The sequence below is a fragment of the Chiloscyllium punctatum genome, chromosome 24 (genome assembly GCF_047496795.1).
Source record: "Chiloscyllium punctatum isolate Juve2018m chromosome 24, sChiPun1.3, whole genome shotgun sequence".
NCBI classification, from domain to species: domain Eukaryota; kingdom Metazoa; phylum Chordata; class Chondrichthyes; order Orectolobiformes; family Hemiscylliidae; genus Chiloscyllium; species Chiloscyllium punctatum.
The window spans coordinates 50729497-50749241 of record NC_092762.1 but is presented as its reverse complement, the minus strand read 5'-3'; the positions used below and the strand labels follow the sequence as shown (position 1 = coordinate 50749241).

At 40.0% G+C, this 19745-nt stretch overlaps 1 protein-coding gene across 2 annotated transcripts in view; it reads right to left on the bottom strand.

Annotated features, from left to right (window-relative positions):
• Window positions 1-19745, bottom strand: part of kdm4b (lysine (K)-specific demethylase 4B) — a 499010-nt gene that overhangs the window by 42714 nt on the left and 436551 nt on the right. For both annotated transcript variants that reach the window (XM_072593817.1, XM_072593816.1), the window contains one exon: window positions 703-888. In XM_072593817.1, coding sequence (XP_072449918.1) covers window positions 703-888 — 186 coding nt within the window. The remainder of the gene's footprint in view (window positions 1-702; window positions 889-19745) is intronic.

Here is a 19745-nt window from a genome sequence, read left to right as displayed (position 1 = left end):
GTAGCGAAGCAGCTTGAAGGTATTGGAACAGCAAACAGAACAAGGGATGGAGACCTCCATTGTCAAGAGAAGGTAAGTGAAAGTTTATTTCTGAGAATTCCTGCAGCTTAGAAAAATTCACCAGAGGACTGTGGCATACTTATTGGCGGCCCTAGAAAAGTAAATAACTTTTAACTTTAAGACTGTTGTGTAGCACAAGTTTAAAAACCACACAACACCAGGTTATAGTCCAACAGGTTTATTTGGAAGCACTAGCTTTCGGAGCACTGCTCCTTCATCAGGTGGATAAGCAGCCCACTCCGAAAGCTAGTGCTTGCAACTAAATCTGTTGGACTATAACCTGGTGTTGTGTGATTTTTAACTTTATCCAACCCAGTCCAACACTGGCATCTCCAAATCGTGTAGTACAAGAGAACTCTTTAGATTTAAAAAGTAAATCAGAATGCATAACAAACGTATTTATAAGATAATAGTTCTTGTTTTCTTTATGCTTTTAAAAAAATACAATAACATTTGTTTTATTTAAAAAAGTAAATCTACAGCATGGTTCAATTGGTTAAAATTAGATACTAGGGCTTATTTAACAGTTCCTGAGCAGATCATAACAGTATTGCAAGTAGTGATAGACTTGGCAAGTCACCAGCTCAATTGTAAATTATCCTTTGCCATGACTGGCCCAATGTAATTGATGCGTATACTTACATTCTGATTGGTTGTTTTGTGCTTGAAGCAGATGATAGACACAACATACGGCCAGTCATCTGGTTCCATTACAACCCCTGCAGCATGAGCACATGTCACATGAAATGATGTAGAACAATGTTCATATGAACACTGGATACAGGCCCCTGAGTAGCTCTTCACCTTTTTTCTGCAGTACACACATTTCTGATAAAGACAAAAGAAGAAAACAAGAATATACCTTTTAGTTTTATTTTTTACTAGCTTGTAAGCAACAAAATATTTAATTGGTTCATTAATTTGACAAACTGAACATGTTAACAGGAATAATTATTACCATGAAGCAAATTTAAATTGAAAAATATGAACTATAGAGCAAGGTCTCAAGAGGATAACTTTGGTCAAGTTTCAATACTTTTATTGTACATAAGGAACCAAAAGGCACCATCTGTTTATGACTCTAAGTGTGTGTTCAGTCCTAATATCTATATTGGGAATGAAAACAAAAGGTGTTCCCAACTGTTTCTTAAATTGTTATGCCTATATTTGCATTGTAACTGCTACAAATAGATTTACGCACTCAGGAAGACATGACTGATCAAAAGATCAAACCCAATGTCTGGATGTAATCTGAATTTTCCATTTAAAGAATCATTTGCTGAACAAATTTCAAAACTTTCCTTCCATCATGAATGTTACGCACATTAATGGCAAATCACTGAAATTAGCTGAACAGAATATTACTCTAAATAGTTGAACACTAACAGAAACCTCACAAAACATTTAAAGAGTCAAAGAGTCCTACAGGACAGAGACAGGCCCTTTGGCCCAAACTGGTCCATGCCGACCAAAATTGAGCTGGGCTTCCCTTTGAAACACATAGCGTCACTCCCCAGTAATTTTCCTGTAGAATATCATTGAATGCAACATTCTGTACTCACCTCTTCCTCCATTCCTCCTAAAATATCACAAACTGTTAGACATGTTTAGGTCCAGAACGTATGTGTGTAATTAGAATCCAAACGGCCAATAGCTTAAACAAAGTTTCAACCTGCAGTGAGCTACACCATCCTGAGTTGCTCACAGATTTTGACACAAGTGCTATTAATCCATGACTTGACTCTTGAATAATCTTTAAGTACAGGTTAAACATGACTGAGGCAGGGTGCGAGCAAATGACACGAAGATGGGTGGGGTGAAAAAAAAAAGAAAGAAAAAGGACAGATAAAGAAAGAAAGAAAGAAAGAAAGAAAGAAAGGTAAGGTAATTTTTGAATCTCATGTTCCTCAAAACTCAATGATTTTATTGCTGCACCTCAAACGAAGAATGAATTATTGGTCCCAGGATTGACTGCTTCTACAAGATACAACTATAAAAAGATTGATGTAAAACCCAATTTCATATTACTTAATATAAAATTTTGAGTAACTTTTAGAAACATTAAAAAGGGCAAAAAAGAAGTGAATTTTAGCATTTCAAGATTGTGAAGGTGTGAAACTGAAAGCAAGAAAGAAAGAAATCAAGTGATTTGTTTTTTTGGTTTCCCCCCACCACTTAATTGCAAAGACATTGCCAACACATAAATCACAAATCACTCAAAGTCAAGTCACATGTTCATTCGATTAACATTCTAGTCAAATTGCTCATGACCAGGAGGTCAATGAAACGTTAATCTGTTTTCATGTTGGGGTTGTCCTGGTGTTCTCCCAAGGGCCGTTTTGAAACTTTTTGTCCACCCTCACAGAAGCACCTTGATTCTATGTCTCATTCAAATAAATGTTGTTCTTCTTTAGTAATATGCTTAAGTGTCAACCTTGATTAACTGCTCAATTCCTTACAAACATTAATGGAATTTCAGATGAATACACAAGCTTCTGGCTCAGGAATAAGATGCTGCTGCTGATCATTAAAAAGCACTGAGTTAAAAATACAGCAGTGATGTTTTATAGGGAAAATGCCTGGCAGCTGATCTCTCTCAAATTTCAACAAGGTAAATCTAGAGTGTACTTCAAAAATAAATCATGACAGCAGGAACAGGAAGACACTATCAAAGTGGCATATAGCAAGCTTAGGCATGTTATTCGTTAAAGGATTGATCAGCACTTGGATAAATTTAGGAAAATATAGACCACAAAAACTTTAGTTAGAATACTGCAATATAGTGTTGGGAGAGGATCGTTTAAATACAATCTTTAGCATCACTCTACACAGATAATCCAAATGGCAATCTACATCTCATGCATGATGTGATTGTTACTTTGACAAAATGGGTATGTGGTTTATCCCTCCTACAGGACATTAAAACCGGTTTATTTTCTTTAATATAAAAGTTTTACTGAAAAATTGAAACCACATTTGAAAGGAATTCTATCAGTGTGACACCAGATTAGAAGGAGATCTCAACATTTTCAAATGACTGTCTACAGACAATCGGCATAGACGATCAATTTAGCAAGAATTTCCTGCTATTCGACACTTGTCTTGCTCATCCATCATCTTCGTAACTAGGGCCAATGGCAACTGTGAGCCTCAAAGTCTTGACTTCATAGCATCTTCTTTTTCTGACAGGATTGAATGCACTGAGTTCAAGAAATTTGAAGGTAAATGTTCATCAATGCATGGCATAGAACAACCCATAATTTGGTGTCAGTTTCGGTAGTGTCAATATTAGTTGTTTTTGGGGGAGAGATAAGAGAGAAAGAAATGGAGAGAAATTGCAAACCACAAGATCAAACATTTAAATTTTCATCTATAATGTGCATCAAAATGATTGAAACATTAAAATTAAAGCTCCAGCAGAATGACAATGGCTGGTGTGTTATTGTTCAATCTCTTCTCAGAGACAGCGTGACATAATTGTTATTACTGTTTCTCAAATCAGTTAAGTTCGATTTACCCATCCGCACCTGGAATTGAGGAACAAAACAACCAAAGGAATTGAAAATTGGCTTTAAGAAGGTACATAAAATCAAGTAGGAGCAAGTGGGTACTGCAGATGCTGGAGATCAGAATTGAAAGTGTGGTGCTGGAAAAGCATAGCAGGTCAGGCAGCATCCGAGCAGCAGGAGAATCGATATTTTGGGCATAAACACTTCATCAGTTCCTGATGAAGGGCTTATGCCCAAAATGTTAATTCTGCTCCTTGGATGTTGCCATCTTGCTGTGCTTTTCCAACACCCCACACACGACTTTAAAAGGTGCATGTAAAATAAAAGCTCCTCGTTAAAAAGTGGTGAATACAAACTGCAGTGTTGCACTATTAAGAGAATGCTGTGTCACCTGGATAAGATATACCTAGCAGCTGAACTCGTTGAAGCTTCAGCAATGTAAATCAGAAGTGCACAACAGATGCTCTGACAGGATCACCAAGAATCATCAGTCAACAGAACAAAAGCTTTACATTCTGTTGCAAGAAATCACATTTTTCTGCGACTTCTGGAAACTTTCTGAATGTCAGAACATTTGAATCAAGGCCAACTCCGGCTTGAACCTGGACTGAGTTTCAGCATACCTAATGTTCCGCGGGTACAGATAAAGATCAGATAAAGATCAGATCACCTTTATGGGTCACTGGATGGGTCCTTGTAGATAATGTTTAGAAATTAATGTAGAATGATTAAACTTCACCCAAGTTGTGCATGTTTCACAAGTAAATCTGCCTTCTATTAGGTGTTCTGTCAATCATATAGAACGGTGATATGTTGAAATAAGAATAATCAGATTTTGTTGCGTTGTTCTTGAAGAGTGTTCTCCAAACAAAATCTTTCAAAATAAAAACAAACAAATCTACTTCACTGTCAATTTTCATCACTAAGTATCTGACATATATGCTCCTATTCCACCCTCATAATTTGACCAGGTTGGCTCTGAACACAGCCACCCTCATAATTTGAGAAGAAAGTGAGGACTGCAGATGCTGGAGATCAGAGCTGAAAATGTGTTGCTGGAAAAGCGCAGCAGGTCAGGCAGCATCCAAGGAGCAGGAGAATCGACGTTTCGGGCATCAGCCCTTCTTCAGGAGAAGGGCTGATGCCCGAAACGTCGATTCTCCTGTTCCTTGGATGCTGCCTGACCTGCTGCGCTTTTCCAGCAACACATTTTCACCCTCATAATTTGACCAGGTTGGCTCTGAACACAGCAAGTTTGCTCTGTTTGCCATATCATGTAGGTGCCCTGGGGTGGCTTAGTGGTTAGCACTGCTGCCTCACAGCGCCAACAACCCACGTTCAATTCCAGCCTCAGGCAACTGTCTGTTTGGAGTTTGCACATTCTCCCAGCATCTGTGCGGGTTTCCTCCCGCAATCCAAAAGATGTGCAGGTTAAGTAAACTGGCTATACTAAATTGCCCATAGTGTAGGTTATTAGTCGGGGTAAATACAGGATAGGGGAATGGGTTCGGGTGAGTTACTCTTCAGAGGATCGGTGTGGACTTATTGGGCCGAAGGGTCTGTTTCCACACTGTAGGGATTCTAATTCTAAAAAAGATAGAATCACTCTTCAAGCTCAGGAGAGCAAGAATTGGCAATGGGCACCGCTGCAGATACAGCTTCATTATCTTGAATTTTATTAGTTTTTCAGGCATCAGGTGGACCACAGACTCTTTCCAGGTCGGCAGAAGTGGGAAGGAATTGGCAGGATGTGCAAAGAGGTTGACTTTTGAAGATACTGCTGAAGTTGGGTGGGGACAGATGCAAAATGGATGGGTTTACAAAGTAAAACTCTAGCAGGAACAAGGGAATTAGAAGAAAATTCTTGAGTGCAAAGAATATAGTGGCTGAAAGCTTGGCACCAAAGACAGAAATAGCAAAAACTCAAAGAACTTTGTGATTAAAGCCAATTGAGACAGGCATACTCCAGTAAACATACATGTATGTATGGTTTAAGCTTGTGAATTCAGCAAAGAATATCTAAATACTGGCAAATTTAAATGTGTGATGGAGGAGGAAAGCTACTGTCTAACATGGGTCAGCTTAAGGATAGAAACCATTGTAAATCCTATTAGCCGAGTCCAGGTAAAACAAGATATTTGAAAGTAAGACCAACAGATAAGGAATGGATAATTATAGTCTCCTTTGCCAACAAAAATAGAGGCTTGTGGAACACCAATTTCACTTTAATAAACATTCACGACTTTTGAGGTGGACCTTTAATAATACAACTATGGTAACAATCATGTACTTCTAATAGGAGCTGTTTAAAATGAACTTAACTGTAACATGAGGATACATAAAAAATAATGGAAAACTCAGAAGGTATTTCATTTGAAGAAAATGTTCACTTAAGCATCTTCATAACATCAGAGTTCAGAGGCAAGGAACAAATATTAGGCACTGTTGAACATGATTGGAAGGTTTCAAAGATTCTAACTCTAATCTGAAAAAGTAGACATGCGTAGGAAGTCATCAAAGTTGTGTGAAGCTGTTTTAAAGACTCTTGAATGTTCTCTGTACTAAACCTTACTTCTGGCACTTTCTACGAAACGCAGCTTCCATTAAAATTAAGAACACTCGAGGCTGTTCAAACTCATCTTAATTCTAAATAATTAGATGATGTGAAATAAGACAGGGGAGCTGAGTTGAATTGACTTATCCTTCTGAAGGTAATTTATTTGTGCCATTATTTGGGGTGACACCTAACTACAGGGGATAGAAAGAACCTTGAGGCATTCGAAGATCTTCAAGACCATCTGATTAAGAAATGAGAGCTTCATCACCACTCACCTTTATTTATTGGACATAAACGAGACCTTATACAGCATCCTTTTCAAGGAATGAACAGTGCCACAGGAATAGATGAAAAGATGATGCTTAGTGTGTACTCCGAGCGCTTAGAGTCATAGAATCAGAGATGTATTGCACAGAAACAGACCCTTTCAGTCCAACTCATCTATGCTGACTAGATATCCTAACCCAATCTACTAAAAGGTGCCAATGATACAACTGCAAGCACTAAAATACTTGGAAATAATTTTGACGCTGTTAGGGAAGCTTAGGTAAAGTTAACTGGAATACAGGTCATTCAGCTATAACGTGAATTAGCTGTGACGCGATTGATGAACAGGGGACGTTGCTTCTAAAGCGCAAGCTTTTAAAGTGTGTGTTGGTTACAGTGTGATTGCATCACCAATATCAAGTGCCATTTTTATATAGCACAGGGTCACACATGAACGCAACCATCACATTACAGAAAAAAATACATGTACAACTGTGGTTCATTTCACATTCATCTTTGAAGCAGTCAGATCCAACAAGGAGAGCAGCATGTCATCTCACTCCTTTACTTCTAACTATCCATTAAGTTGTTCAGGGAGATAAGGGGGTGAGGGGGAACAGTATTGTTCCATTAGAAAAGCAAAATAGACAAAATGCTGACAGCCACAAGATGCCCACCTTAAGAGATTATTGAAGAGGAAGCAATCAAAATATTGCTGCATCACCATCAATAATTCCTTTTTTAAGAGCCAACACACTCACAACTAATCAACTGTCTTCCTTCTGTGTAGAATGGTTCTTTATTTGAAAAAATAACTTGCAAGATTTACATGTATCTCAAAAAACTTACTGTCCATTGTCAAATTTTTGACACCTGTAGGAACATACAAAATAGGAGCACAAGTAGCCCTTCGAACATGCTCCATCATTCATTATAATCGTGGCTGATCATCCAACTCAACAGCCTGTTCCTGCTTTCCCCCATTTCCTTTCATCCCTTCAGCTCCAAGTACTGTATCCAACTCCTCAGTGAAATCTGAGAGAGACCACAACTGCAAATTCATATATCTACTCAGCTGATGTTAATACTGAGCAAGTTAGATTTCAGATTAAAACTTGACTTGATTGACCCTAACGGTGCAGTTCAGTTACTGAACAACAATCTGCAAGTGTATTTCTAACAGAAAGAATCAAGTGTTTATTAGCCAAGAAGAACACAGACTATGTTAGACAAGACAAGACAAGTAGTTTGGAAATATTTCAATACAAACATATGTAAAAAAATTCAAACTCTCACAATTCTTTTTTATCCAACAATATCTTTTAACTACCAAACCCAGCAAAAATTCACCAATATCTCTACACAAAGGCCTCTTGCTCAGGCTGGCCCAATTGCAATTGTTTCCTTCCAACAAATTTTGGTGTCTTTGTGCTTTTTTTTCAGCCGCAACATGACCTCCCAACTCCTATACTCAACACTCTGACTGATAAAGGAAAGCATACCAAACACTTCTTCACTATCCTATCGACCTGTGACTCCAAGGAGCTATGAACCTGCACTCCAAAGTCTCTTTATTCAGCAACGCTGTCTAGGACCTTACCATTAAGTGTTTAAGTCCTGCTAAGATTTGCTTTCCCAAAATGCAGCACCTCGCATTTTTCTAAGTTAAACTCCCAGCTGCCAGTTCTCAGCCCATTGGCCTATCTGATCAAGATCCGTTGTAATCTGAGGTAACCTTCTTCGCTCCAATTTTGGTGTCATCTGCAAACTTACTAACTATACCTCTTATGCTCACATGCAAATCATTTATATAAATGACGAAAAGTAGTGGACCCAGCACTGATCCTTGTGACACAGCACTGGTCACAGGCCTCCAGTCTGAAAAACAACCCTACACCCCCCATCACCCTCTCCCTCTGTCTTCTACCTTTGAGCCAGTTCTGTATCCAAATGGCTAGTTCTCCCTGTATTAGTGGGCAGGAGAAAAACAGAAAAACCTATCAGGCCTTTTTGCTGGCACGAGTGACATAGCACTATTTCAGGTTTGTATCAATTTGCTTTATGTCTATTTATTTGTATTAGATCTATTTATTTGAGTCTCTATGTAGTCTTTAATGCAACTTATATTGATATACGTATATCCATACTGGCTGCACCATGGATCAATGTGTATGCTGAACGCCCATCATACCCTCCGAAAGCATGATGATCCAGGCATATATATGGCAAGACGTTCAGCCCAAACCTTTGCTTCCCATCCTAAAACATCCTTAATTATTGTCTGGCTTCAGTGTCCAAAGATGTTGGTGCGAGAGAAATGGTCAGCAATATCTGAGTCAGTGAGTTGCCTAGTGTATATGGAAACAATGTATTAGTATCACCTGGGATTAGGTGCTCTGCAGGTCGATGCCACATACAGCGCACAGATCTCAGTGTAGCGTGTAATGTCATTTCAGGTTGGCAAGCTGTAAGCAATGAAGTGCCTCTAGGTTTTATGCTGGAGCTTCAACTATTTACAAGCAGCATATATGACAGATGAAGGGACAAAATGTAAGGTTGTTAATTTTTTTTTGACGACATAAAGATCAGCAGAAAAGTAAATTGGGAGGAGGAACCTACGAAGAACCTACAAAGGAATTTAGTTAGGTTAAGGGACTGACCAAAAAAAAAGATGGAGTGGAACATAGGAAAATGGGAACTGAATTTGGGCAGAAGTAAATTATTTAAATAGAGGCAATTTACAAGATTCTGTCGGGTAAAGGAATCTAGGGACATTCTAGTACATAAATCATGAGTCAATATGCAGGTTCAGCAAGTAAGTTGGATAGTAAACAAGTTATTATGATTTATCACAAAAGGAATGGAATATAAAAGGAGGGAAGTTTTGCTCAGGCATTATTGAGACCACAGCTGCAGGACTGTCTCAATGCTACCATATCTTTTCTCAAGACACAGTTCAAAAAAAGATTCATTTGATTGATTCCTGGGATAAAGGGATTAATCTTATTAGTATAGCTTGGACAGATTGGACTTGTATCCGTTAAATATGGGGACTAAAACTGCTCACAGTACTCCAGAGGTGCCCGACCAGCATATTCTCCAGTTGCAGTAAGACTTATCTACTCGTAAAATCCAAACCTCTTGGAATAAGGTGCAGCATTCCATTGGCCTTCCTGATTACCTGCTGCACCTGTGTGCTAGCTTTATGCTTCATGCACAAACATTCCCATATCCTTTTGTAGTGCAGCTTTCTTTAGTGTCTCTCCAGTTGAATAATACTGTTCTTTCATTCTCACTTCTAAAATGAAAATCCTCACACTTTAATTCAATAATAAGGCATTATACCCAAGACAGTTCCCATCTTCACCCACCAACCATTATCCCCTAAAGATCGCCGGAAAGGTTGAGAACAAGAACCCACTCCATTTTTCCCTCTCCACTTCATGGAAAAAAACTGACACAGTCATTATGCTCTAATTAAGATTAGCTATCTAACCCAGAACATTCTGCTCAGCAGGTTTTAACTGTACCCTGATTGAGACAGGCTAACAGGGGCAATATTGGACATGATAGATGCTGAAATTTGACCATCCCAATTTAGTTCTTGAAGTACGTTTTTGGTACATTCTGGTACCGGCTTTCATGTCAAATTTCATGTCCAAAGAAATCAAAATTGGACAGCCAGACCAGTCGGTCAGTTCAGAGTCCTGAGTCACAGTGCTCTCCAGACTGCTCACAGTGATCTCTAAAGGACCAGGCCAATTACCATGGGACACATGGCAAGCGGGCACATTTTCCAATTAAAAATGACAACTCTCCCAAGGGTGAAGGGTCAATGGGAAGCCAACATCGCTACATTGGCGATCCAACTGTCCAATTTGGGAGTTGCAAATTTGTGATAGGAGGGTAAGTGAGGTGCCCTTTGTCTGGAAATGCCCCATGAAAAGGGATCTTATTTTTTTTAAATTAAGCAACCAGAGCTATCCAGCTGAGATTCTGGAAGAGTAAGCTTTCTATAGGATGAACAGTTATGTCCCGGTTACCACAACGTAATTATGCATCAAGGTTGGGGAGGGGAAGAGGTGTGTGTGCATGTCCTTTTAGAAATTAATTCCATTCCCCCCCCCCCCCCCCCCCCACCAACACACACACACACACACACACACACATATATATACACACACTTCTCATCCTGAGCCTACTGCCTTCACTTGGACCTAATGCACACCAACGTGTGCTGTGCCAACTGGAAACCCAAGTCCTTGTGGACTTGGGGATGTAACAGCCCCAGAATCACTCTCCAACAGGTAGCTAAACCAACCTGAGCCATATCCATTATAAACAGCTTTAGATCACGATCATGGTGGTGAACTGGCAAACAAGCCAGTGGAGGGAAGTTTTGTCTCAAAACCCTTCAGATTAAGAATCCGCACTGACCTAAAGATCCCAGTGAATATTTGCAGTCTTCACTTGTTGGAGAAAAGAAATTGCAACAGAAGTCAAACTTCTGTTGACAGAAAGGCTACATACACATCAATGTTCAAACTCAACATTCTAACCCATTACTAACTGGGAAATAAAGTACAACATCGATGCAATACACAAGCCAGCTGGGAAATTAGAATTATAATATTCATCAGCAACTGCTTAAGGATAAAAAAACATTTCTCTCCTAGGTCTGTCAAATAAAAATGGACTGATTTGTCATATAGGTTCTGAAAATTATTTCCCCAATGGGGAAACATTCCCTTTTGTATCAATTGATCCAGGCCACTTATCAACCTCAGTTTCAAAATCTTTGCATTGACTGAAGTTAAGCCAAACATCCTTTTTCAAAAAAATGTGCAAGGTTACTTCATAAGGTTTCATCGGAAAAAGAAATACCTAACGTTGAACCATTGACGATGAAGTTATTCCGGTATTTACGGACTGAAACGTCTCCCCACTCCCCATCCATGCTATGCACTAAAGCCATTAAGGATTATTAGCTCTGGCTCTAATAATAGGCTTTTAAAATCATTATTGTGATGACAGAATGGAGAAGAAGTGTCAAGATGGTTTCAGAGAGATCAAGCTAGAAATAAGCAAGATCAGTCACAACATATTCAGTCTGTCTGTTTGGTAGGATAATAATTAGCTGTAATGTTCTAGTTGGCAACATCTCCTCACAGTGAAAACTCCTAATTGATATTCAGTCCTTATGTTTAAAACAAAGTACAAAAAAACCTGAATATTTTAACCTGACAACCATGTTTTCTGAAAATTTCACATTAAAGTGACAATAATGTACAAAATCAGATGAACAGGCAGAAATCTTGTTTCACATTGCAGAATGTGCTCACTGCTTAACCCTTCCAGGATCACACTCATATCCTGAGCTTTACTTAGCAGTTCATCTGAATTGAAATTAAGATTGCTTATCCTCTGCAGTCACGTTTTTTGAGAGTTTCTAATGGCAGGAATTTCCTTTGCATATGGACACAATTTATTTCCAGGCTCATTACAATAAATATTGTGAAATTCCTATTTGAAATATGCAAGCAGTGTGAACTTACTTCCAAAGAATTAATCATTCAGAACTCAGGGCTTCAAAAATATACAGAACTATTTTTTTTAAAAGGCTCAATTTTATTTGGGGTGGGGGTAAGATCATTAGGGAAAATCAAGGGTTATGGGGTAAGGACATGAAGTAGGGATATCTCCCATGATCCTGATGAATGGCGATGCACGCTTAATGGGCTGACAGTGTACATTCCTGCTCCTATTCTCATGAGGGCCAGGGCTACAGGTGCTGGGAAAGGATAATTGCGATTGGGGCATTAGGAGGTGTGCACGCGTGGTGAGACAGAGTGTGCATGTATATAAGAGAGAGAGAGATACACACAGAGGGTGCGCGTGCATGGTGAGAGAGCGTGCACAGGTGGCAAGAGAGACAGTGCATGTGTGCGCGGTGGGAGAGTGTACATGCACATGGCAAGAGTATGTGTGTGCATGGCAAGAGAGAATGCGTGGATTAAGAATGTGCGTGCATGGCGAGAGTGGGCGGGCATGGTGAAAGAGAATGTGTGTGCATGGCAAGAAAGTGCCCACGCAGCGCAAGAGCGGTGTCAGAGAGCACTCGTGCGCGGTGAGAGAAAGTGGAAGAGTGTATACGTGGCAAGAGAGAGTACACACATTGCGAGAGAGTGAGAGTTTGTGCACTCACATGGAGAGAGAAAGAGAGAAAGAGAGAGAGAGAGAGAATGTGTGCGCGTGCATGGTGACAGTGTGTGTGGCGAGACAGTGCGCGCGTGGCAAGAGAGAGAGGGAGAATGTGTGCAGGTGGCGAGACAGCATGTACAAGAGAGGGAGCACATGCACAGCAAGAGTGAGTGAGTGTGCATGCGACGAAAGAGAGCGAGAGCGAGCGCGCGCGAGAGAGAGAGCGCGCGCGAGAGAGAGAGCGCGAGAGAGAGAGAGCGCGCGAGAGAGAGAGAGAGCGCGAGAGAGAGAGAGAGCGCGAGAGAGAGAGAGAGCGCGAGAGAGAGAGAGAGCGCGAGAGAGAGAGAGAGCGCGAGAGAGAGAGAGAGCGCGAGAGAGAGAATGCTGTCACAAAGTTGATCCATTTTTCTAAAAGCTGTTCACTTTCTAAAGGATACTATATCCTTGAACATTCTCAGAGGGTTCGTAAACAGGCCTCACTCCGATTAAACTAGTTTGGTACAGAGAGGAAAGGATTTTGAGAGGCCTTTTGTTTATATGTAAACAGATGAGACTTCAGGCCAAAGTGGTCACGTTTTAGAAGTGACCTGTATAATGAAAGGGGAGAAAGTGAGAACTGCAGATGCTGGAGATCAGAGCTGAAAATGTGTTGCTGGAAAAGCACAGCAGGTCAGGCAGCATCCAAAGAGCAGGAGAATTGACGTTTCGGGCATGAGCCCTTCTTCAGGAATGAGGCAAGTGTATCCAGCAGGCTAAGATAAAAGGTAGGGAGGAGGGACTTGGGGGAGGGGTGTTGGAAATGCGATAGGTGGAAGGAGGTTAAGGTAAGGGTGATAGGCCGGGAGTGGGGGTGGGGGCAGAGAGGTCAGGAAGAAGATTGCAGGTTAGGAAGGTGGTGCTGAGTTTGAGGGTTGAGACTGAGACAAGGTGGGGGGGAGGGGAAATGAGGAAACTGGAGAAATCTGAGTTTATCCCTTGTGGTTGGAGGGTTCCTAGGCGGAAGATGAGGCGCTCTTCCTCCAGCCATCGTGTTGCTATGATCTGGCGATGGAGGGGTATAATGAAAGGGGTATAATGAAAGGGGTATAATGAAAGGGGTATAATGAAAGGGGTATAATGAAAGGGGTATAATGAAAGGGGTATAATGAAAGGGGTATAATGAAAGGGGTATAATGAAAGGGGTATAATGAAAGGGGTATAATGAAAGGGGTATAATGAAAGGGGTATAATGAAAGGGGTATAATGAAAGGGGTATAATGAAAGGGGTATAATGAAAGGGGTATAATGAAAGGGGTATAATGAAAGGGGTATAATGAAAGGGGTATAATGAAAGGGGTATAATGAAAGGGGTATAATGAAAGGGGTATAATGAAAGGGGTATAATGAAAGGGGTGTGGTCAGCTCTCGAGCTGAGCAGTTCAGTCCAGAACTATTTAGAAGTTCGAAAGTGAGCTGTGTGGAAACAAACTCCCTCTCTCTCTCCTCCTGCCCTTCTAACTTCAAGCTGTATGCATTTGTTCCATTTTTAAACTTTTTTTAAAAAAAAGGTTTGCTAATTGGGACTGTTGTGTATATTCAGAACAGCATAATTAAGTCTAGTTTGGATAGATAGTTCTGTAGGGGTTCTTTATTCTGTTCTTTGAATTTCATTGTGTAATTTCATGAATAAATTTTTGTCTGTATTAAAACCTAGTAGCCAACCTCGCTTACTTACTCCAGGTAATTTTCACTGTACACTTACCGAAACAAATTGCAAAGTTATGGTCTGGTCTGCCAGAGTAGTCTGGCCTAGTCCATGACAGTGCATGGCAAGAGAATGTGTGCATGTGCATGTGGTGAGACAGTGTGCACGTGCATATGTGCACACGTACACACACATGAGAGAGACTATCTTGAATGACCACACCTGACACAGGATTATACATCAAGATTGGGGAAGGAGAGAGGTGTATGCGCATGTCCTTTTTGAGATTCATTCCACTCCCCACTTCAATACACACATAGTTCTCATCCTGAGCCCACTGCCCTCACTTAGACCTAATGCACACCAACGTGTGCCATCTGCTGTGCTAACTGGAAACCCAAGGCCTTGTGGAGCTGGAAACTTAATAGCTCCATAATTACTAATAATTGGCTGACAGTCACTCTCCAACAGGTAGCAAAACCAACATGAGCCATATCCATTATAAACAGCTTTGGATCAGGATAATGGTAGTGAACTGGCAAACAGGCCAGTGGAGGGAAGTTTTGTCTCAAAACCCTTCAGATTAAGAATCTGCACTAACCTAAAAATCACAGCGAATATTTGCAGTCTCCTCTTATTGGAGAAAAGAAATTGCAATAGAAGTCAAACTTTTGTTGACATAAATGCTACATACGCAATGTTCAAACTTAACATTCTATCCCATTACTAACTGGGAAATAAAGTACAACATTTATGCAATACACAATGTCACGGTCACAGAAAGTGCTGAGGAGCCTGGGTGTGGTTCCAATTCCAGCTAGATACCTCCTAGTACTATCTTGTCTCTTTGTGAGGAGGTGGCACCTGGTCTGGAGTCAAGGTTTCCTGTCCCATCTGTTGTCATACCTTCACTCCCGGGAAACAATGGCTAGGGTGATGGAGTGATGGACTGCACGTATGTGTGCCTCTCGGAGGGCGTTGGACCTGGCATTGGGCATAAAAGATTAATGGGAGGCTGTGGGAAGGAAGTAAGTGAGGGATGGTGTTATATGTAATATTAAGAGTGATAGTGTATGACTGTTGGTGGGAAATGTGTGCAGTAGTAGAGATGGACTAAGTGTGAGGTGACAGAGAGAAGAGTGTATTACTTACTCTGGCACAGAAGTCATTGATCTTCTTTCTGCATTGCTAGCCATTCCTCCATACCCTGGAGATGGTACTGATCCAGATGACAACCTCAGACCAGGCTGACAGGATCTGGTGACATGGTGTCCTCTGCCAGTCCCTTGAGAAGAGGGCAGCCCTCCTCTGCCATAAGTACAGGTCAGAAAATTACAGTACCATCTTCCCCTTCTCTGACATGTTCAGAATTTATTCTTGACCAAGCAGAGCACAGTTCTTAGTTTTGAAATGTCAGTGCTGGTCTGGCTGCACAGCATGTTTAAAAGGTGTCACAGGTGCAAGAGTTGCTCGTATTTTGCTGGATATCCATTAAATGGCGAGATGTGAGAATGATATGCGGTAAGATGGGGCAGACATTGATTGAATGGGGCAGGGTAGGTAATTAATTTAGTGAGCTTGGTAAGATAGAGCAAGAAAATTCATCAGATCTTACAACAAAAAACCTCCTAAAAAACAGATGGACTATATTATTTTGGTTAAATCAGAATTGCAAGATTTATCCCATGGGAATAGTGTAGTTGGCCTAATAGTTCAACTATGATTTTGAACTGAGGGGAACTGGGCCTACACCTGATCTTGTTTCTTATCTTCTTATGATGGGTTATAGAGTGGTCAGATTTCATTCCTGAGAAATAACAAAGAAGGAAAGGAGACAGCACTCATTTCAGTCTATTCGGTACTAAGGGCTGACAAATGTTTTTGCTGTTCCTCAAAAAATGCATTCACAAAAACCATATATACTCGTGTAAGAATCAAGTTTTTTTTTAAGACTATTTTAAAAAATTCAATTTATAGGGTCGACTATTACACGATACTTGTTTTGAGAGGCTGAAATTCATGCTGCAGTTTAAAATACTGTATCATTAGCAGAAATCAACTTGTTTGCACAACTAATCCCGGATAAAGAGAGAAACACAATGAATTATAGTAAAGCTAATTACTGCATTAAAAACATGAGAAACAAGAGTGAATTACTGGTGGTAAATTTTATTTATACATACCGGTATGAAAATTTAACATGTCAAAGATTAATTGGAATCCTGCAAACTCACACTGCTCAACATAGTCATGGCCTGGTACACTTAAAATGAAACATTTATTAAATTCCACATGTGCCTTGAACTTTCCCACCAAATTCTTCCATTTCCTTCCCATTTACTCTTGTATGTAATGAACCTCAGCAACATTAGCAAATTTGTCAAAGAATTAAAGATATATAGACATAGACCAGGACAGCACAGCACAGAACAGGCTCTTCAGCCCATAATGTTGTGCTGACCGTTGATCCTCATGTATGCACCCTCAAATTTCTGTGACCATATGCATATCCAGCAGTCTCTTAAATGTCCCCAATGACCCTGCCTACACAGCTGCTGCTGGCAATGCATTCCATGCTCTCGCAACACTCTGTATAAAGGACCAACCTCTGACATCCCCTCTATACTTTCCTCCAACCAGCTTAAAACTATGACCCCTCGTGTTAACTATTTCTGCCCTGGGAAATAGTCTCTGGATATCAACTCTATATATGTAGCTAATATATCTCACTTTAATTCACATAAAATGGTATAGTTAAAATTAGTAACTTTATAACGATATTAACTTTTGGATGTATAGTAAACAAGGTGCAACAAGTACCGATAGACTCAGTGAATGAACAAACGAATGAATGGAGACGCAACATAGTAAACAAACAGCAATGAGTAGAGTTACTGGTGAGAGTGAATGCAATTTCATTTAAGTAGGTTAATAGGAACATGCAGTTTCCTTTGTAATGTGATATAGTAGGGTCAATTTTTACATGACATATGAAAATTTTACAAGATTTTTTGGCTAAAAATAAGGTGTTGACTTTTACATGAGATCAACTTTTACACGAGTATATATGGTAGTAAGTGTGGTGCATGCGTTGTAAAAGATTTTCTATATGGTGAGTGAATCAGCATTAACAGAGCCAGTAACTTGGGTAGGTGTAGGGTTATGCACACAGTTTGGAGAATGTAACTTGCTTACAGGAGGACTTATTGGCACTGGCCCATCAAGCTTAAGGATGGATATTAAACATTGTCTCTAATTCCGCTTTGAAAAGCAGAACAAACAGGTATTAAACCTAGCGATTTTTGAGAATTAAACCTGTTCATAAGCAGACTTCATTAAAAATCACACAGACTTAGTTAAAAATTTGGAGTCCAAATATACCGTTGGACGATAACCTGGTGTGGTGTGATTTTTAACTTTGTCCACCCCAGTCCAACACCAGCTCTTCCGCTTCATAAGCAGATGTAACTGCACTGCAATGCAGCACACATTGAACAAAACATCTTTCAATCCAGACCTTTATGAAGCAAGAATACGTAAACAGGCATATAGCAACAAAGATAAAATTTTGAGGTTTTAACTAGTGCGTAGAAGGACATAACATTTAATAGCACAGAAATTGACCATTTGGCATAACTAAACACCTAATCCAGTGTTACAATGTTCAATTCATGCCTCTACCATTACCTGACAACTTAACAAGTTATTCCCTTCTTAATCACACACTTTTCTAGTTTCCCTTAAATGACCATACGATTTGGGAGCAGAATTAAGTCATTCAGCTCAGCTGAGCGAATACACTCCACTGTTGATCATGCCTGACAAGTTTTCATACCCATTTTTCTGCCTTCTCTCCATAAACCTTTATCCTCTTAAGAGTCAGGAATCTAACTCACTGTCTTAAATCTACTCAATGCCTCCACAGCTTCTGCAACAATGAGTTCCACAGATTTACCATCCTCTGAAGGAGTTTTTTTTAGATTAGATTAGATTACTTACAGTGTGGAAACAGGCCCTTCGGCCCAACAAGTCCACACCGCCCCGCCGAAGCGTAACCCACCCATACCCCTACATCTACATTTACATTTACCCCTTACCTAACACTATGGGCAATTTAGCATGGCCAATTCACCTGGCCTGCACATCTTTGGACTGTGGGAGGAAACCGGAGCACCCGGAGGAAACCCACGCAGACACGGGGAGAACGTGCAAACTCCACACAGTCAGTCGCCTGAGGCGGGAATTGAACCCGGGTCTCAGGCGCTGTGAGGCAGCAGTGCTAACCACTGTGCCACCGTGCCGCCCACAAATCTCAGTTCTAAAAGGTCATCCCTGCACTCTGATGCTGTGCCTTCAGTTCCTAGTCTCTCCTACAAGTGGAAATATCTTTTCCACATCCACCCTATCCATGACTCTCAGTATACTGTAAGTTTCAATTAGATTCCAAAACACACACAAAATTAGAATCCTTAAAAACTAATGTTAAAATGGCAGATGCCACGGTGGCTCATCAGATGCCCATCTAATGCAGAATCTACCACGCAGAATGTTACTAACTGACAGCAATTAACTTCTTGGAGGATTCACAGCTGTAATGTGACAGATCGTTCATTATGCAAATTAGCTAGCAATCAAAGTAATAATTACATTTAGGTATAATTAATTCTGACAATATCAATTTTTGTCAAATTTACTAATCAAATGCTCTTCAAAGTAAAACATTTCTTGTTCTCAAATAGAACGCAGATTCTAAACTTGCAGACAACTTCACATTTTCAAAGTTTGGTACATGTTTCTCTTCTTCCCCTACACCCATTTTGTATATTACCCTATTTCATGACAAGCAATTTCCTCCTTGCACTGGATACTATTCTGAAAAAAAATGAAACTAGATTGTGAAGAGGAACATGGTATAACCAAAATATATCTGATTTTCTCTATCTCACAGGAATGACTGGAGGAAAGTGAACTGCAACTGTAATGAAGGTCCCAGTGAGAGAAGTCTTTTACCATGTGTATAAGTGCCATTTATCGCTGGTGATACAGCATAACCTGGCACTGCATTTGCTTTTATAAGCAAAATTATCTCCACAAATCTCAACAACACTATTCTTTAGAAAACAGCATTAAAGCTTCATCGACTCTCACTGATGATGTCACCTAGGCATGGTGACAAAACGTCTGAAAACAAACTTTACAGCTCAGCAAACTAACTTACATACTTACCATCAACTTGAGCTACAAATCTTCTCAAAAATCCCTAGCACTAAAGCATATATTTTCATGTGCTTAATAATTAATTTGTGATCTTAATATTTAATTTGTGGTCTCTCTTGCAGCCAAAGCCAGAATCAGGTAGCGATTCAGGGGAAGGAAGGAAGATGTATATCAATTTTACTCTGAATGCACCTCAACTCAATTTACAATAGTTATTAACATTTATAAGTCATGCATACTTTCTTTAGCT